Here is a 21,310-nt window from a genome sequence, read left to right on the forward strand (position 1 = left end):
CACTCTTTTCTTGTCAGTAGCATCATCATCATCTCCTCTGCCAAACTTACCATCATCTTTGCCTCTTCTGTTTCCTCACAAGTCTTCTTACTTCCAGATATCTCTTGACACTTTTTCTTCATGTTGCTTCTTACATTTCTCCTTCCTTTTGTTCGCAGCTGCCAAAGCATTAGTCCACACTGTGGCAACCTTCCAGCTTGATACTGCAACCTTCAGTTTCCCAACAAGCTATTTTCTCCCACCTACATTCTGCTCCCAATCAGCATGACCCCTGCCAAAATCCTGTATCTTTTGCTTTTCTTTCTGAAACACCTCCTGTTCTGGTCTCTATGTGCCTATTTTTTCTATAGTCTTTGAAAATGTTCCTCATATCCAGAGTTCCCCAGAATTACTGGCCTCAAACTCACTGTCCATTAAAAGAGAGAAATGAAGAGGAAAGAAAATTAACAGCCCCCTGGGCCATTACAGTTTGTTCTGCTTCAGGCTTCCTTTCACCCTCATTACCTGGCTACAATAGGAGCCAGATTGGCCATTTCTTGATAAAGGTGGTTCTGTGTTTGTTCGGTCTGGTGGTGTGCTCGGTCACACAGCTGTGCTGTGCAGAACAGCAGGCAGGAGCTGGTGATGGAGGGACCCTTTCCAGAAGGTGGTATCTGCAAACAGCAAAGCTCCCCATACTGAAGATCCTTTATAACATGAATAATCCTGCTGATGAGGTCAATACATTCCAACAATGCTTAATCTTTTTTTTTGTGTATGTTTTCTTGTTGTGCCTTTCCTTAACAAAAAACCCTTTTTTTCTCTCTTTTTAAATTTTTTTAAGCATTCCTCTGCAGCATTCCTCATTCAGAAGAGTTCATAGTGCTTTATAAAGACATCCCTGGCAGGGTGCCTGTAAGACAGATGCAGAAATCAAGGCACCTGAGGAAAAGGCATTCATCCAGAAGCCTGTAGCAGAAGGTGATCCCACACTAGTAGACAGAGAGCTGACCAAAGGCACAAGCAGTTCATGTGGCTTTTCAAGACTCTCTTATGGTTACTTGCTGGTCTTGCCTATCCAAACCTACTTGTCTCTGTTAAATTACTCTGGCCCAGCTGCCAATGTGCAGTTTCTTACCCTGCAGCATATATGAGGTAGCTAATTTATCTCTCTCATCAACAAATCTTTAATTACTTCACACAGGGCATGAGGCCTTCACAGAGATGTCTAGTGTAGAGAAACCAAAATCCAATCCTGTGGGAGGCTGCAGCCTGTGACTCCCCTGCCTGCCCTTCTGCAGGTCCTATAGGACTGCCTCAGGCTTCTTGGTGGTGGCCTTCTTGGGACCCTTAGACTGTAGGGGCTACATGGGGCAGGGCTGAGTTCTAGGAGGGGAGAGGAAGGGGAGAAACAGCCTTGGAGAGAGGGGTTATTCCTTGCAATCACAAAAGAGCGATACCTTTTTTTTAAAGACTTGAGGGCCTGATTTATGCCTTTTGCTCAGTGTTTTCTGAAGCTGGACATTAACGTGACTTGTCATCTTACATGCTGAAGAGAATCCAGCCCTTGTTTTACACTCCTAGGCTCAAATGTAGGCATATGAACCCTGTTGAATCTCATAAACAAGTGTTCTGGTTTGGAGTATCTGAGCACCCACATCTTCAGCTGTTGTTGTGAAATAACTTCTATAGAAAGTTCAACCATATCCACATATTTTTTTCATAGAAAATGTCTCAGTGCTGTTGCTTGTGAGCATTGGTCCCTTTCCAAGGCAATCCCTGCCACTGAATTGGATCTTTACATGGATAATTTACACTAATGTTAGTGTTTACCTGTCCTCCACACTCTCATTTGTTGCAGTTCTCCAAGATGTAAGCCCTGTCGATGCTCCACCTTTCCTCCTCCCCCGCTCCCCTCCGCCCCCGGCAGGGTTTCACAAGCCACTGAGGGCTCTATTAGCACAGATTACTGCGGATGTTCATGCAGGAGAACCTATATGTCAATCTTATTGCATTAGCAATTTCCCACAGTGATGCACAATGAAAGCCTTTTAGGAAAAACAGATTTGAATGTGATATGGTTTGAACACAATGAAATGCTAATGTGATTCCATGGAAAACTGCTAACATGATGTATATGGAAAGTCTTTTGTGTGTGAAACCTATCTCCCCCATATGCAGTTGGCCAGGCTGTCTTACCTGGAAAGGAGAGGTGGCCTTGTGGCTCCCTATCCAGGTCTGCTGCCAACCAGAGGGAAAGCACTTTTGAGTATTTTTATTGATGATCCATATGATCTATCGATCTCTGTTTCACTTACCGAGCTGTGTAATGATAAATTGTCTGCAAAAGATGTCTGCTGTGTTAAGACCATAACTAAGTAACCCTTCAGGCAGACCTCCCCGATGTGTCTCTCTCTGGGATCTTGGGTGTTAGGCAGGGAGTGTCTGTTCCAGTCTACAGCCAGGAGCATGGCTCTGGGTGCTCCGTCAGCGTGGGGTGCTTGAGACAGGAAACTCCACAGCTAACGCCCAGTGCCACAGGTTAATTCTGACTCTGTGACTTTAGATTCCTGGCACAACTAGGCAGCTGATCGCAAAAACACAAGGTTGCAGTTCTTGTGTGGAAAGAACCTGGCACCAGGTTTCATTGCTGGGATCAGACCTCGCAGATCTGCCAGTGAGAGCCAGCCTCCAGTTCTGTGTATTCGCCCAGGAAAGGAAGGTATTCGACATGGTGCTCACCGAGCTGGCCCTCAGGTCTCCTCTGAGGTAGGTGAGATGTGCTACCATGCAACACGAGGAGAACATTTGCTTTATCCTTCTTCCCTGTGTGCACCATAAACACACAAACAGCTTCAGAAGTGTGTTTTCCTCTACCAGTTTAATACACTAATAGGTTCCCAGCAGACTAGAGTGCCACATCCTCAGTGAAGTAATTGTTCTTTAGATGTACCCTTATTCACAACATTCTTAACATCTAACTCTAAGCAAAGCCTTTTCCTAAAATGGGTATTTGGGAATGACTCCAAGAAAGGCAGTGATTGATAACGAGGATTGCAGGATCTGATTAGTGTGGATATAAACTTTAGGCCAGCACTGAAGCTGAAATTCTTTTCAAGTCCCCTTCTTCCTTTGTGAAGTGTTTGTTGAGGAGGCATTTGTCTGTATGCATTGTATTAGAGACAATTTTTTTTATTTTAAAAGCAGGAATTCTATTTTTTGCGCATTTCTAACCATTCCATTTTTAGAAACACCAATGGGCTTTGCTACAGTTTCTCTGGGAATGGTGGGCATGTGAGGAATGCAGGACTGACTGACTATAAAATGGGGATAACTAGAGCCATGAGAAGACATTTTTGGCTTCCCAGAGCAGGTTGATGCACCTTCCCATCACCCCAATGCCTGCTGACTTCTCCCTCAGATACATCCTCAGAACTTGTCCATGGCATGTGTGCTCCTTACCCTTCAGCTCTGCTGGAAGAAGGCAGCTGAGAAAGGGGCATCTTCCTACTGCCTGCAGGGAGCGGGGTGTGAGGCAGAGAAAAGGACATGTCCCTGTGGGATTGCATCTTAGAAACTTCAGTGTGGCCCAGCCAGGGAACACAGTGCGGTTCTCTCCTTATAAACATCACAGTCACTGGTTTCCTTTAAGAATTAATATCAAGGAAGGAAGTGCAGTCAAAGGGAGATCATAGCGATAAATGGGTCTGGTTTAATGGTTTTGCACAGGCTTTGGTTGTGGTAATTTTGTGGGATTCCTTCAAATATTGTGGGAGATTTTTGAAGGCAGAAATCAGTGAGAACATCCAGCCCTCTGGGCTGGGTTTACCCTCAGCAGCTGGATGCAAGTAGCCATAGGGCCAAAGCCAGTGTAGCCATGTTAGCCTAGTGCTGCACCTGAACAGACAGCCTCTTTTTCTTGGTCATAGTAGGGTTTGTAGGGTCATAAAGACTCATCTCAAGGGCTTTTCCAGTCCCTCCATCCTCTCTAAGTTATTCTTGAAGCAAGCTGTGTAATATGCGCTCACAGACACCCAGCAGCAGCTGTCCTAACATGTATCTATCCTATTAATATGTTCTCCCTGTTTCTTCAAGTGGATGTGAAAGACAGATTGCCCCATCCTGCCTGCAAAATCCTTTTGCACATGGGCATACTGTTACCATGTCCACGCCTCTCTGTTCTTCCCATCTTACATCACAATAACAAAGCTTTCATGAAACATCTGTCAATGTGTTCACCCAGAGCGGTCCCACCACAGGAACTGGTACATCCCTTCTTTCTAGTTGGGCATCGTGGGCATGCCAAAAGTGACCTCAGCACTTAATTTTCTTTTGTGACAAAATGTATGCCTCTTAAACACTTCCACAAGTGTTTGGCCAATGAAAGTGCATGTAACTGTGCTAAGGTGTGCAGTTTATATACCTGAAACTTTCCTTCTTTATATCAAGTGAGAATGTGTTATTCCTATCAAGAGAAGCTAAACAATGCTGAGTAGATGAGGTAATATTTGAGTGATTATACAAGTTCAGAGAAATTGTTTGGATGTCACAGATTTTTAGGCACTAGCATCAAATTTTTTCCTTGCTTTCTTTGATAGGCAGTGAGTTCAGGTGAAAGCTCCACGAGCTAAATAAGTGGCCAGAGAGGCATGAGGTGCTGTGAGATTTTCTCTTTGATATTGATGCCTTCACATAAAGTTCATTGTAGAAGGGTTTTCTGAACAAACTTTAAAAAGAGTCAAGAAAATCCGTTTCAGAAGTTAGCATTATTCGTTTAAGTGTATAGAAATAAACAGTGAGATGTTGCCAGGGCTGTGAGAAACATGGATAAATTTAAGTCCCAAGCACTCTACCTCCTATTGTTGCAGCTGTTTTCTATTGAAGCAGACCAGGGTCAAACCAAGAAGAAATTTAGTTTCCTAATTTAAACAAAAAGGACAACCTTCTTTACATCCCATTTAATTAAAAACCTGGGTGTCAGGTTCCATGGTTGTGGAAGAAGTCAGTAACATTGTAATGAATAATTCATTCACTGGATTTTCTTTGGTGTCAAAGACAGTGGTTTCAGATAGGTTCATAACAGCACCCTTGTCTGGCAGGTCTCAAGCACAACAAGAAGCCTCAGGGAATCCCAAATCATGTTGTGGGTGCCATGAGTGGAACATGAGTCTTTTCAAGTGATTTACATGTACCAAGAGTAACATGTGTCTACCGTTCCCAAGACATGAGTTAGTTACTGGACTGTGCATCTCAGGCATATTCTCTTCTTTACCGCTCTTCTGGAGTGAATGTGCACATGAAACCTCTCCTGCCTAGCTCTGAGCTTCTGTGCCTGCAAAAAAACCCCAAAAATGTTGGTACATGAGGCCCAAGGCAAAGTTGGTGAGGTTCCTCACCCATTTGAGGCCCAACTATTTGTATACACTTCAGTTAGTTAGTTAGTTTATTTATTTCTGTATTTATTTTAAAGCCCTTTCCCCTGCTGATGTGTGGAAGATCCCCATAGCAAGTGGCAGAGCTGATGTAACCCAAGAGGCTCTTTGCCAGCCCTGGGTGTGTGCTGCCATCTGAGCACATTTGACAACATGTCAAGACTCAGTTACATGAAGAAAACTTGCATGCTTCTCTCTTTCACAGTAGGTAGAAGTAACTGAATCAGTGCTAGGTGAAAATAACTAAAAGAAAATAACTGAAGCGCATGTTCACAGCATTCCTCTTTACATTGATTAACTGAAATAATTCTCTCCCTTCCAATTCTGTTGTGATTCAGTCACCCAGCAGCAGACTTCAGCTATAATTGTCTCACTACTCCATTTTTCAGCCATGTGTATCTCCAGGAACTGCACAGCTTATGTCTAGACGACCCTCTGAGAAATCTCCCTCTGTGGCCTTACTTAGCTGTTGCAGTGACACCAAGACTGATGATGTCAGCCATTTTCGAGACAGATAGCCATGCCTCTCTGCCTCTCACTGCACAGTTAGCCCAGACAAGCACTTTGAGGGGAGGCAGCACCCTGAAGCTTTATTACAACACCAAGAGCATACACACATCTGTATGCGCCTGTGCTTACACACACATACATGGATATGCTTTTGAGGGAGGATGGACATTTTTTATACAGCTGTGTTTCAAGTCTGTTTTTGTGAGCATCCATGCAGTTTTTCCTTTTTGACTTCTGTAGAAAACGTAGGGTGAAATGTAGCAAGGACTGGTACAATTTCCCTGCTGTGCCTGTGTGAGCCAAATTCCCTCAGCCTGAGAGAATGGTATGAAGCTGTGTCTGGAGAGGTTTAGTTTAGACACTAGGAAAATGATGTCTTCTACTCTTCCTGGCCTTGATGTTTACTTCCCTGCAATGGTTGTCTCATCCTCCAAAACAGGGTGGCTCTATCCAGATTTATTAGGAGTGACTCCTGTTCCCTGCTAACTCTTGAACTACACACAAGAATGTGCTACCAGCACAGACCAAAGGTATTCCAGATGCTGGGGTAATAACATGCTATAGGTAATCAAGTTCCAGTGCATAGAAATGTTTCCCACCACTAGTGTTCTGCAGCTAAGGTAGGCACCCTGTGTTTAGGGAGAATGGAGCCAGTGAATTGGGCTGACACATTTTCAGTCCCACCTGCTCCTGCAGGCCAGAGAAATGAAAGAGTGGGTCCATGCTCACTTCTGTCTCTTCCCTAACCCAACTTAAGTCCTTAGGCTAAACTCAGTGGTGGAATAAAGATTTATGGCATGGAAGACTGACCATACCTTGTGTTGACAAGTCACTTAGCTGGCAGACAGACAAAGCCTTCCTTATAGTTCCAGAGGAGGGAATTGTGTTAGGAATGTACCTGAATGATGCCTGACTCATGCTAACAATGGCACATCGTGCTGTCACTGAGGGAGATAGAGGTGACCAGACCAGAACTACTGTCATTCTATGGCTTTACAATATGGATTAAAGCTGTAACACTTCCCTCCCTGCTGCCACCCTAAAGAGATGAGCATCAAGAAGCACAATGGATCATGAGCACAGAAAATACATCAAGCATGATTTTGAAACATTTCAACATTGGAAGTTTCCACCTGGACAGGCAAGTTGCCTGTTACCAAAGGCATACAGCTTAAGTAACTGCTTTCCTGAAAGACTATTAAAATTAAATTGTGAATTGACATCTCTGTTGTTTCAGCCTTGGAGCAGAGTGGCTGCCTAGGTATTTCATAATGGAGAATCTAAGCGTAGCAACACAGGACTTAGTCTGCTGAATAGCATGCAGTATTGTGTAATTTAATGACATTAAACTAGGATGCTCTGATAATAATATTACTTGAGAGCTGTTTATTTAATACCATTTTATATGTCAGTTGTATTTGGGGGGCAAAAGATTTTAGAAGAAACTGGGGATAGCACAGTAGGAAATTGTGCAATGTACTTATCTGAGACTACATCACATGGTCTGAAAAGCACGGATTTTGCTTTTATACACATAGTCTTGGCAACTCTCCCACTAGCAACAATAGTGCTCAGACTCATACTGATGTCACTACTGAGTTATTTAATTTGACTGAACAAGATTAATGTGTTTATTTAAAACCTTGGTCAAAATGGAAAAGAAATCTTGGGACAATACTTTATGTGAACATGTATGTTTTCATATCTGATGATTGTAATGTTGCATTAACTTATCAGAAGCAGTTGTTTACTCATGCCAATGCCCAGGAGACCCCCTTAGATAAGGAGTGTGAGCCATGTTGCCTCTCAGACTGGAGCAGAGACTTCTACACTGCTGCTGGTACAGTGGGCTTTCTTCCCAGGCTTTCTTTGCTTCCTGTTGCTGCTTTCAGGGTTGATCCACAACAATCCCGGCATGTTTTTTCATTTTCTACATGAGATGGAGTTTGGTGCCACCAAGCAATGACAGCAGTGTAGTGGTGGATCCTCCACAGGTTCTCACTAGGGCAGCAAGGTACAGACAACTACACTGCACAGAATGTTTAGTTGGGCTGGTGCTGGGCTCTGTAGGCTGAGCCCGCTCCTGCAAAGCCTGAAACCTGCCTATATTTTATCTATATTATACTTTAGAAACAGCTTGAGGTTTCTTTCCTGTGATAAATCATTATGGATTTACCTCATTCTCGCATGTACCCTATAAGTTTTTGGAATAGACTTTGGTTTTGACTTAGAGGCATTAGCAGCTATCCAATTAAATACTCCCAGTCACTGGATTTTTACTAATATAGAGCAGGGAAAAAATCTGGAATCTGAAGCTTCTCTTTGTGTGGTGGGATGAGTTTGTGCAGTTCCATGGAATCGATCACATGAGTGAGGGGGTTTCTGCTGTGCTCTGTCAAGGACCTCTCTTGACAGTTGAGGACAAATGAATACACACACAGATTGATAAAGTAGAAATTGCAGAAGCCAGAGCTCAATGCCATGGTGAGTGCCTGAAGCAAGGTGTGCCTGCTCTGCCTTCTAGTTTTGTAGTCCCTCTGTGCATATTTTCATGCAGCCTCCTGTTCACTGGTGCTTGGAATATTAATCTCTTGGGGAATAGCAACTGCTGCTGGGGCTTGTGACATGGAACAAGGAGTTGCTTTTATGGTTTCTTTTTTATGGGACCAAGTGCTTCCATCTTCTTAGTGCAGTGGAAGGCTTTGGGGAATTTGAGCCCCTGCCCTCATCATTGCTGCTGTTGTGGAAGAAGGAAAAAAGCTTATTATGTTTCCATGTATCTGCCTTTCTCAGAGTACTGGGCATCTTAGAGGGTAATACAGTGGGGCAGAGGTATGGGCATGAGAACAAAACAGAATAGCTAGGAAAAAGAAAATCAGCTCTAGGCAGTCCTTGGTCCTCAGCTTGTCTAAGAGGCTCTGATAGCCCTGAGCTATGTATGATTACTCTGCAGCATGCTCCAGAGCTATGTGGTGCTAAGAGTATCAGACTATGCCAAGAAACTTTGGGATTGGTCTTCCGTATCAATGTGTTGTACCTGTGCCCACCCACGATGTTCCCAGGTGGCCTTTGAACTATTACAAGAAAGGTACATTTAAAGAAATTCCAGAATAACATGTGCTCACAGCACTGGGCAACATCTGTCTCCTCAGTGTCTGCTTATTAGTGCTAAGGACTATGAGCAGACCCTTACTGGGGCCAGGTCTGCAAGGGTGGACCAGGGCAGTCATGGAGCTGCTTTTCTAGAGGTATCCATTTAGAAGCTGCCCACCTCTCCCGGTTTAAGTGCCCTCTGGATAGTTCAGTCCTTTGGACTCACTATGCACAGGGGATTCATGAAGTATATTTAAAGCAGTAAATAGCTTGACATACGAGGACATTTTTCCTCAGAGTTCCAGTCAGGGGAAATATGTCACTTACAGCTAAAATTAGGCTGGCTTCAGCTACATGAAGGAAAAAAAAAAAGAAAAAAGTAAAAATCCTCAAGAGCTACACTCTTTGTGTTGGACTTTGTCAGATGTAGCAACCCCTAGCAAAAATAACTCAGGATCCATCCAGCACAAACTGTGTCCAAAAGTCTGTGATTTGGATCCAGAAAGCTGTGAATTGTTGGAGAGAAAGAGACTGTTTAGGCAAACAAGGTTTTTCTTTTCCATGGGAGAAAATATAAATAAGCTTAGAGAATACTAATAGATCTTTCAAAGGCCCTAAATGAAATCTGTTAATATTGTACAGCTCTTGACAGTACAGTGAGATTGGAGTTGCAGAGAGGGAGTTGAGTTGGTTAAAACTTGGTTGTAATAATGCCAAAGTTGTGGGTTCAATCCCCTATATGAGCCATTGACTTAAGAGTTGGACTCGATGATCCTTGTGGGTCCCTTCCAACTCAGAATAGTCTGTGAACTATGAGGGTCTGTGAAGTCAGAACAGTATTCTACTCTTTGCTTCCATACAATCTGATATTACAGATTTAATTTCATAGAAGATGCTTGACCTGAACCTACAGCTACCAGCATATAAAAAGACGTGCATTTTCTTTTGTAGTACATACAACCCTAGTCCTGCAACCATTTGCCTGGTGCATTAAACTCTAAACACAGTTGAAGTCACTGGATGGTTAATGATTTTCATCGTCCAACTCTAAAGTGAGTGGGGAGGGTAATGGGGAGGAGAGGCTTGAACCCAAAATAAACATCAAAAACCAAAGAGAAAACCATTGAAAATTAACTACACATTTTGAGTAATTTCTTTCAAAATATTTTATTGAAGGAACAATGAAAATAGTGTGTGAAGCCTAACTACATATTCTGTTGCTGTTCCAGGCTTCACCAGCAGTTACTTGATGTTTGGAAGTTCTGAGACTCACCCTGCTGGACTACTTGTAACCAGTGCCTAAGACTACAAAAACATATGTGTGGAAGAACCTTTCCTTGAAGAAAGTGTCCATCTCAATACTGTGGAAACTCCGTGCAAGCCTTGCAAGGCAGGAGAGCAATTTGTGCTTCCATTGGCACTTGTGTGTTATCTCTGCTTCTTATGCACTCCAGCACCCCTATCAGTTCCTTGTTCTCCTTCACCAGCCCTGCAGTGAAAAGGCTGCTGGGCTGGAAACAAGGAGATGAAGAAGAAAAGTGGGCAGAAAAAGCTGTTGATTCCTTGGTGAAGAAGCTAAAGAAGAAAAAAGGTGCCATGGAAGAACTGGAGAGGGCTCTGAGCTGCCCCGGTCAGCCCAGTAAATGTGTCACGATCCCACGTTCCTTGGATGGGCGGCTGCAGGTGTCTCACCGCAAGGGGCTTCCCCACGTCATATATTGCAGAGTGTGGCGCTGGCCTGATCTGCAATCTCACCACGAGTTGAAACCACTGGAATGTTGTGAATTCCCATTTGGCTCAAAACAGAAAGAAGTGTGCATTAACCCCTACCATTATCGGCGGGTGGAAACCCCAGGTAATTATGCCATCTGCAAATGGTTCACACCTCTCTATTAGCTCTTGCTCTGGCTAGTCTAGTCTTGGTGCTTCCTATGAATTGTGCTCTGCAACGTGAAAAAAGCAGGCTCCATCTAATGGACAGTCTTTTTGTGCCCTGGGGCATTATAGCTCTGGGTCTTACCCTGCCCTGTGGCACCATAGCTCTGGCAGCCAGGATTAAGGAAGGAGTAAGGAGCCCCTTGTCCGGTGGGGTCTGCATCCAATCAGACCACCGAGGGCACCTAGATCTTGTCCAGGGTGCTGAAAGCAGCTTTCTCTCCATGGACATAGTGCTGAATCCACCTAGTGTGAATGGGTGTCTACTTGCATGAAGTTTAGGCACCAGCCCAGACTTGTCACCCTGGTAAGATTTATGTCCCATTGTCTGAAAATCGACAATCGATTCATTAACCTACAGGAAACACTAGCTCGCTCCTTGAAGATAAGAGTTGCAGTAAGATGGCATATTATGCAGTGGATATGAAACCAGGTCAGTTAATTCTTCCTAGAATGCCTGGTGGCCTGCCTTAAGTGGCATTTACTTACTTAAGTGGAGAGTTTATGTGAAGTAAATCCCCCAAGTTCTCATAAAACTTCGAAATTTTTCCCTGATGATCCTTTTTATACTGGACTTGCTCAGCACTAAAAACTCTTTACCTCCCTGAAGGGTCATTAATTGGGCTTTATGTCAATGATACAGCTGTTAAAAAATCCTAGTGTTCAGTGTTGACTTCTTAGGGATGTTAGAAAGCAGGGCTGACAGAGATCATGAGAAGTCATCCTGTTTTCATCTGCCCAGACTACCAAACCAAACCAAATTACCAGGTATGTTCCTGATGGATTTTTTTCTAATGATCTCTAAAAATCCCATGTAATATAGGTTCTACAGCCTCCCCAGGAAAGTGAATCTATTGCTTTGCTATTCTTACAGTTCAAAATTATTTCTAATGTCTAACCTAGCTCTCTCCCTTGCTGCCAAAAATCACAGTAATTTAATTTACTAATGGATACTGTTGGTAAGTGTATACTTATTATTTCGTGGTTACTCTTTGTCTGGCATGAACTTTACTCTGAGGTGACACTACGCTCAGATAGGTGAACTGTGGGATGCTTCTTTTCACACAGATGAAATAAGGGAAAGACATTTGTGAACATTTGCTAAACAACAGAGGCTTCTTCCTCCTCTGATAGTCCTTCCACTGCAGCAGAACTGTTGCTGTGAAGTTGTACCAGAACTGCTGTAAACATTTTCACAACTTTTAAGTTTTACAGCTACACTGAGTGCTGCTTGTTGTCAACAGATTTCAGTGGAAAGAGCTGACCTCCTGCCTTACTAAAATAAAGTCTTCAATAGCCTAAGAAAACATGCTCATAAAATACACCATTTTGTGTATCCTTCTGTTTGAAGGCTGCCATCTTTAGTGTGTTTTCATTTCTTTTGTTGTAACACCTGTGTAGTTAATAGAGTGTCCTCAGTGCAGTAACTGTCAGCAGCCCACAGTGCTGTTTTCAGCCCTGGTCTTCTCATCTGTTCAGTGCCAACTAACAAATGCTAGTACTGGAATAGTCCATCAGCTGCTAAATGGCTGCCACTACTTGTTGTTTGACCCTGAAACTCAGAAGGTTTCAACTGTGAACATGTCTCTATCATTCGTCTGTGCAGCAGACTGGCTACGTCTCTGCTAGTGAACAAGGAGACAAGGTACAGATCTAGGTGTTGCTGAATTGATAGCGTGATCCCAGGAGCAGCCTTGACTGTTGTGGACTCATGAGTCTCAGGGCTGCAGGGCTTAGCCCACAGGAGGGACTTTGGGCACTTGGACTTGACCGCCTTGTCTTGGAGGTAAAGGGAGTGCAGCCATGAGGATGCAAGCTGTGTTGTGCCAGTTCTCCACATGACCAGGAATTGTTCTCAGGTTGTTATATTCACCCCTATGACTCTGAAGCAGCATTTCAGCTGTCCTAGGCTGGTGAGAAGCTACAAGGGGCAACAAGAAAGAGCTGAAGCTTACATGTGACACACCTCCCCTCTAAAGATGATGCAGAGCAAAGAGTACAGCCTTCTTGGGTGTGCAGGGACAGCTGCAGGAGAGATAACTTGCACCGCTATGAGTGGTGTAAGACAGCTGCAGTTAGAAAGCAGCGTTGCAAGGAGGTGTTGGTGAGGCAAGTGAAGAAATTATCATCATGAGAAAGTGGTAGCAGTGAGATCATCACAGAAAAGGCTGGGAGAAGTTGATCTAGATGCCAATCTCTTTAGAACAATAGTCCTCTTTTAACTACAGGAAATCTACATTTTTGCTGTTGGTGATTTTAGGTTTATATGAGATTCTCTGAGTTTCATCCTCTGGAGCTAAAGAATCCACCTACAGAATAAGTCAACACTGCATTTTTTTTTATAATCCACATGCCAGCATTATTTTCATACAAATGTTCATCCTTTTGGGGATCACTTTGAATCACTGCAGTCTTTCTTGCTGAGTCAACCACTCTGTGGCCAGATGTGTTGACTTTTGTCCAGAATGAATGAGCTGTGTCAAAGATGGGAGGACCTCATCCTTTTTTGGATAGCCTAGCAGATCTCTGACCTCTATTACTAGAGAGCAGCTCTAAACTCTGGTCGAAGATTCAGGGGTTTCATTGCCTCTGCTCTGTCCTGAAGCTGCCCAGCCATATTTTAAGTTATGCTGACCAACACTGCACAGATTATGCATAGCTTCTATTGCTGCTACCGGTGTCCCAGATTTCTTCTCAGGTCTGCTGAGTAGCAGGTGACAGTTAGAAAAAAGCAGAAAGTAGTTCCTCTGTGCAACATTCCACTGCAGATAGGAGTTAGGCCACCTAGCCTGAAGGAGGTGGGTATGGTGGTTATGCTCTACTTCTGCTTTCACTGTTTTCTTCAAAGAGCGAGTCAGAAGTCTGAATAGTTTGTTGTCAGGAGAAGCTGCAGTTTCAGAAAAATATGGAAGCTGCCTAAACATGTACCCTGTTATTTTTATATGAGATCATTCATGTGTAGATATTGCAAATTTGAGGGTGTACCATTGCTGTAGACAGCAGGAGCCTAAATTAATTTTTGACCTAGTCTAACTGATTGCTTTCATCAAGCCCAAGTGGGACTAAGATGTGATAGCTTCCTAGGTGGAAGACCACCTGATGATCTCACTGTTGGCCATGTGTTTGGTGTTTAGGAATGGTTGTGAGCATGGGGAGTAGGTGGATCTCACCAGAGAGTAGATCTCCAAAGGTAGCAAATTGTGCCGAGATGGACCGGTGTGAGAAATTGCAGTGTGGATGTTGTACCTGGGATTAAACTGAGGCAGATAATTTGCTTGTGAGTATCTTAAGTCATAGGCTCTGGGCACGGCCAGGTTTACAGAAAGAACTATTGAAGCTAGAGGGAATAGGAGAAAGCCTTGTGCATGAAAGGCAGTAGCAGGACTTGGGACATGACCATATTTCTCTTCAGTTGAACAAAGATCATCAACACTGGAGCATGCATAAAAGGAAGGATCCACCTCTGGCTCTTGGTGAAGAAGCAGGAAGAAGAAAAGGACCCCACTGAGTGGAGAAAGTGGAAGTAGTTTATGAGGGAAGACAGGTCCAAATACACTCAGTTAATCAGTTTTGTGCCTCTGGTCACACTTCCTTCAGAGTGGTTGAGCCCTGGAGAGCGGCATCTTACTAAAAGAACAAGGAGAACAAGGTCCTCAGGGGTACTCTTAGCCACAAACAATAAAATCTCTGAATTCCTCACCACCACAGAGGCTTTAGCCCTCTAGGCAGTCACAGAACAGTCAGTGGAAAGATTGAGTGAGGTGGCAAAAACTGTACAGCAGAGCAGAAATAAAGAATACCCTGGTCAGAGCTGGGAAGGAGTTCAAGGCTTGAAAATTCTTCTTGCTGACTCAGTGAAGGCAAATCAGAGGCTTTCCCTGGCAAGGGCTGTGCACACATCCAGATTCTCAACTTTCATTTAGAGAAGGAGTTATGTTGAGTTATTCCAGGTCTGAAGAAAGCAGTTTCCTTAGCAGTGGTGCACATAATGAGGTGCCCACCCCTCAGCACTGGCTTTTCTAAACCACAGCTGTAGTGACTGCTATAGCACAGCTGTGCCTGGCTCAGCACCTCTGCTGGGTGCAAAGGGGTCAACAGCTCCCCATTTTCTAAGGCTGCTGATCAGAACTGGCTGAGCAGCAGCAGGCCTGGCAAGCATTGTACCAGTTTCATGGAGCAGCAGAGGAAAACTCCAGGAGCATCAACAGCTCACAGCCTGGGGCTGCTTGCAAGAGCGTGGGATGGGACGGATCTAGTTCACCAAAACCACATCTGCACTGGTGGTACTGGTCTTGTCCCAGTATATAGCAGATGAACTTAGCAGTAACAGTCTGTTTCTCTCCACTGGCTATGAAGAGATCCATGTGGCTAAGATGTGAATCCTTGTATTGCTGTACAAGTCCTATGTGGAGAGCCTAGGAAATCCATAAAACTAAAAAAATAGTAAAGAAGCAGAAACACCTTTCTCTACCAAAGACTTCAGAAAGTGGCAGCAGAATCTTCACACCACAGATAGGGGCATATCAGATCCAAAAGGAAAGAAAGTGGTCTCCAAAGCACCATCCTTGTCCTGGTCAGAAGCTAACTAGAATTGCACTGGCCCAGAGAAGGGTCTATATCCAGTCTCTTAACAGGTAACCCAGTGCCTGTGTTTCCACCCAGGCAAGAGGATAACTTCTGCAATGAACTCCTTGACATCAGTCCAGTCTTTTGTATGGTTTTAGGGCTCAGTTCTTCAATTCATGGGTGACTGACAAATTCCCAAATGGTACCTGCCAGTGGGTGGGCAGATGCATGGTTTAATCCTGCCCCAGCTGCAGCATAGTACTACAGCAAGCAAGAAGCTGTAAACCTGTTGTTGTTACCATGCATGAGAACTGCCCCAGCTCTCTAAGCAACTGATGTGCATTTCAAGGAGAATGTTCCTGCAGCCTCTTGTGCACATGGTTTGCATTATCTATACATTATTTGCCTTATAGCAATTATTCCATACTTCCATTAAGCTGGATAAATGAGAGTTTGCTGTAATTAAAAGGTGTTAGCTAACCTACCTAATAAGAGTTTGCCTTACCTCAGCAGAGCTTTTGGGTCCAAGCAATATGTTAAAATACATTCAAACCATGTATTCCCCTCAGCATTTAAAACCAAAAGTGCACATTGCTATTTGTTTCTACAAACTATTAAGGATAGACTGAAAGATTACATGCTCCTGGCTTTTAGGCCATAGAAACTCTGGACACTAGGTCAATCAATACAAACCTGTTGAATTGTCCCCAGTGTTAGCACAATTCATCCTTGTCACAATAACTCAAATTGCCTCCTTGTCTCTTCTGGTGGCTTTTAGATCTTCAAGATAGCAACTGGGGATTCATTCTCCCTACCTTAATTAGGATAGTTAGACACTATATGAGCTAGTAACTAATAGAGAAATCTTGGGCTACATGAATCGCCTGTTGTGGGTGCTGTTCTCCCCCCAAGGACTATGGGGGACCCAATTAAAGCCTCACATTGAACTCTTATATGCAGAACTATTTAGCATGACTCTCTGTGTTCCAGCCTAGGGACTGCATCCTCGTAGATAACTTGCTAGTTGGGATTTTTAAAGTGTTTTTATTCCAGTTTTGGTCTTGCTCATCATATGTCAGAATCCAAAGTAAGTTGAGTCAACTTTGGGTTTCTCAAAGGAGCAATGCTGTTAACAGCACTGACAGTGTGCAAGGTAAGTGAAGTAAATTTGTAGAGAGAACTGTATCTTCTACTAGACCAATTTTTACATTGGTTAATTTGGATTTCAATTTTCTGACTTGCATTTTTCATGTGTCAAATACCAACCCTTGACATATGCTTTGTTATGCTAGATCTTTTCTAACTATATTTCAAGATCTAAATTGATATTGCTGCAATACTCAAATTGCCATTTATACTTCCTTTTAAAGATCCCACTGTCTGGCTGGCTGCCTGAGAACATTTAAAATCTGGTATCTAGCTTCAGGTCTGTATTTCCTTTTGCCCACCTATGGCACACTGGTAGTAAAATATGCAGTGTGTTGCAGAGCACTATTAATTGTCATTAAACTTGGCTGTGAATTTAGTACATCCCTGGTGATAATGATGAGCAAACTCCTGACATGTTCAGTCTTTAAAGAAGGCAAGAATAAATAATTCTGAGAGGGAGAGATGTGCCACTTGCATTTCTGTAAGAGGGCTGTTTACTCATGCTGTATCTGTGAGTTTTGTGGTACCTTGCTCAAGTCAGGATTCCACGTTTTCCATGTGGAACTGCTGTAACTGGCTGCAAATTTGGAGCAAAAAAGGTCCCAAGAATCAGCTTTTGATTCTTGGTTTTGAATAGGTTTCTTGCCCTTCAATGACTTGTATATAGACAGCAGTTTTTGGGCAGCATGGAATATGCCTCTTTTTAACTAACAAAGGGATATACTTTCAAGAATGCACTTTTAATAATTTTATTTCTGTTGCTGGTTTTATTTTCAGTCCTACCTCCTGTACTCGTTCCAAGACACAGCGAGTTTAACCCTCACCTCAGCCTCCTCGCCAAATTTCGAAACACTTCTCTGCACAGCGAGCCACTGATGCCACACAATGCCACCTATCCTGATTCTTTCCAGCACCCTCCATGCACCCCTTTTCCATCATCACCCAGCCACATGTTCTCCCAGTCGCCTAACAGCATCAGCTACCCCAACTCGCCAGAAAGCTCTTCTGGACCAGGAAGTCCCTATCAGCTCACAGGTAAGAATGAGATTTTAGACATCCTGACTGAGGCAGTCAAGGTTCTTTGCCAGGGCTTGGGCTCAGGTGACAATTCTATATGCTCTTCCCGGGCTGTAGCTACAAATTGAACTGTTGAACAGAGATGACTTGTGACTGTCTCTTGTGTATTGTCTCCCAGTCCTTCTCACAGATGCTAAAGGGACTAAGAATTGTACTCATCCCACTCCTAGAAGTGCCTGGATGAGATTTCATGATTAGGAAAGTTGAGGAGAAAAGCAGGTGTGCCACACCACTTCCTGACTAAAGCTTCCCATCCAAGCTTCTGATACAATTTATGGAAAAGAGCACTTGCAAGACCCAAGTTAGGGACCTAAGATGGTCAGGTGTGCTGGTTTAAAGTTAAGCTGGCAGGAGAAGTGAACACAACTCAAGAGAGATTACAAGGCAGAGTTACAAGTTACTTAAAAAGATTACAATAATAAAATGATACAGAGAAAAAAGTGAGTTTTAACCTACCATACCCAGATGTATAACCCAGCACCCTGGTGCACGAACAGAATGCTGCTCATTAGCCCCTTTACTGAGCCCCACATGGTCCCCCTGAGTCCAATGTAAAAGGAAAGGAAAACCTGTTGATGATAATGATGGTCACAGTCTGGTCGAGAGTGGCAGTCGCAGTCCTGTCGAGGTTCTGGTCCTCTGGATCCAACAAGTGGTACCCCAGTCCCCAAAACCTGAGGATTATGTATGCTCAGATTCAGATGGGAATGACCAATACTTCCCCCAGGTCAAGGAGTTTCACAATGGGGGATTTAACTCTGTGGATCATGGGATATTTTTGGAATTTTTGATGGTCTAGGTCATTGCAACTCCCTATTGCTCCAGTCCCCCATAGCCCCTTAGCAGACATGACCCCTCAAGCTGGGTGTGAAGGTGCTAATGGTCTCTGAAGGGGAGTTATCACAGCTGAGTCACTGGATTGAAGACAGGAAGAATTCCCTATCTCACAGGGTTCTTTAACACCCAGCTTGTAGCCTGAGGGGTCAGGTGTGCCCTGGGCAGCTGCTGCAAATGGTCCATTGTTGACAGATCATGAGAAATTATATAGAGGGTGTAGCATACACAGTTTTAGTTACACCCACAGTGATAAGCTGGTCCTGGCTGCTGAACTGGGACATAAGGGTAGGTACCTTTAAAAACTCCATCAAGAGAGACAGGATAAAATGGGGAAATTGGTGAGCAGAAATATTTTTGAATGTATGGTAATCCCAATGACTGTATCTTTCAGGAAACTAAGGTGTTTAACAATCTGGCCCAACACTTGGGAAAGCCACAAGGCACATTCCTATGACCTTGGAATGTGTTCCACAGTTCTGAGGTTGGAAAGGTTAAGTCACTCAGATGGTTTGTGTTGTGAACTCCTTACTTAGTACCACTCCAATAATCTGAAAATTTAACTACCATTTTGCTCTTAATGCAACACAGCTGAAAGCTAGATATAATATCAAAACATGCTTCAGATTCACTTCTGAACTTTAACTTTTAAATAGTTTACATGATCTCAGCTTTTCCCACAAAGACGAATTCAGATCAGAATCTTGTAACTTAAGATTTTAGTGTCTCAACTGCAAAGTATTTAAATTCATGTCCTTAATGATATGCCTATTTTAATTTTAAGTGCAAGAAGTTTATTTTTACAAGGTATTTGTAGTATTTGAACTTCCTTTTAAGCTGTATACTTTCAACACAGTGTGATGTTTTTCCTTCCCTGTCCCTTCATTGAATGTGACTTCATGAATTTCTTCTTTAGATCTATATTTCAGATTAAATCATATTTAGCAACATTTAAACATTTCATCAAGTAGTAAGACTTGTTTGTCTTCTTCTGTATTTTTCCTTTCACCTCTCAGTAACCAAGCTAGGTTCAGTGGAGCCGGTCCTGACAGGTAAATCAGGCCCATTCCAACTATGTAATTACTCTGACTCTTGCATTTAACCGAACTTGGAACCTTGCAAAGCTACTTAAAAATGGAAGTGGCTCAACCTGAGCTTCAGTATATCACAGCACATGGCATGCTGATAAGCACAATTTGCCTGTGTAACAATGAGGGATGGAAGGGTATCTAAAGCAAACTGGAGTTACATCAAGTTCCCTGAGTAGGATTGCTGTAACCAAACATATATGTCAACTGTGCAAGTTTGTACATCTCATGCAATTCTCTATACTCTTTCTGTAATCAGTGGAGAAAAACAGGCACCCTAAAACAAGAATCAATTTTCTTGTATATGTCTAAAGTAGCTGAGATGCACTGCTGATACCTGTGTCTGACTGAGATACCTGTGTCTGTAGGTGCTTAATTTTCTTTAGTGGGTAGAAGGAGAGCTTATAGTGACTAGCTTAGGCATAGACATCAAAAATATCCATATAACCATGTGATTGTGTGATTACATTCGTTTCTGTGACTTGTTTTCCCTTACATTATTGATTTTATTTTACTATTCTAGTTTGTTGTATTTTATGTGGAAGGTTTATGTCATCTATATGTTAGAAATACCATATGGTATATGAAATTCCTAAATCCTCAACCAAATAACATTCCTGTGCAGTACTTACTTGCAAGATTCAATGGTTGTCTTATGAGACAGTCCACAGTCATCCATCTCCATGTGAAGTTGCTCTGTTTTGAGGGGCAGCCAACAAACCCTAAACACAAGAGGGAATTTCAACCTGGAACCAAATTAAGCAGTGCTTGAAGAGACTCTTAGTCCTGCAAGCTTGCATATGGCTGTAATTTGCACAAAAGCCCACTGAGTTTCTGTTCAAATGAACAAAGCTACATGCTTCTAGTGCTTATGCAGTGAATGTCAACATTTTCTAATTTGAAAATGCAGTCCTTTATTCTTTGACTTTCAGAAGCCTCCTGTTTTTCTTGAGAATCCCTGCTCACCTGTTTTCTAGCTCATGTTGCTGTAAATGAAGCAAATCAGGAGATAGAGCTGGAGAGGTAGTAAAGGGATACTTTTTCTCCTAATATTTTCATCACATCCATTGCTCTTTGATGGGAGACTGAACAAACCAGGAGAGAGACAGACTTCTCATGTAGGACAGAGGTAAAAAGAACAAATCTGGAGGGAGTTCTGCCAAGTCTGATTTTAGAATGTGAATGCTTTCCATAGGCCTTTTTAATAGACTGTGAAGAAAGAGAGCTTTCTTCCAGAGGATCATTTAAAGTTAGCTTCTGCTCTTAAATCATCTCCTCGAGTTTTAAATTAATGGGAGAAGTCTGGAACTGAAGGATCAAACTGCATTATTTTCATAGGGTAAAAACTGGTGTTAACCAAGAACTTGACTGGACACGGGTCTAGGCCTGAAGCACTGTTGTGACTGTCCCTGTCTCTTTCAAGTGCAGCATGTCCACATGACAGCTCTTCCTTCCCATCTTCCCTGAACACACAGTGGTCTTAATCTACAGACTGAAGGGAGGTCAGGTCCAGATTTGTACTGTCTCCAGCCCTTCTCTAGCTAAACAACGCGAAAGGAGGAATTTACCAGCATACTGATTTAGGTGTCTTCCTTCCTTCCTTCCTTCCTTCCTTCCTTCCTTCCTTCCTTCCTTCCTTCCTTCCTT

The 21,310-nt window shown here is 43.1% G+C and overlaps 1 protein-coding gene across 4 annotated transcripts in view; it reads left to right on the forward strand.

Moving 5' to 3' along the window:
- SMAD9 (SMAD family member 9) overlaps positions 1-21,310 on the forward strand; it is a 44,683-nt gene that overhangs the window by 4,128 nt on the left and 19,245 nt on the right. For 3 of the 4 annotated variants that reach the window (XM_071552576.1, XM_071552604.1, XM_071552585.1), the window contains exons 2-3: positions 10,244-10,869; positions 17,442-17,699. In XM_071552576.1, the coding sequence (XP_071408677.1) occupies positions 10,458-10,869; positions 17,442-17,699 (670 nt within the window). In that variant the 5' untranslated portion in view covers positions 10,244-10,457. Of the gene's footprint in view, positions 1-2,669; positions 2,749-10,243; positions 10,870-17,441; positions 17,700-21,310 lie in introns of those variants that run through there. The other variant, XM_071552594.1, reaches the window with a different exon arrangement.

Source organism: Pithys albifrons, chromosome 1, assembly GCF_047495875.1.
Source record: "Pithys albifrons albifrons isolate INPA30051 chromosome 1, PitAlb_v1, whole genome shotgun sequence".
Lineage (NCBI taxonomy): Eukaryota > Metazoa > Chordata > Aves > Passeriformes > Thamnophilidae > Pithys > Pithys albifrons.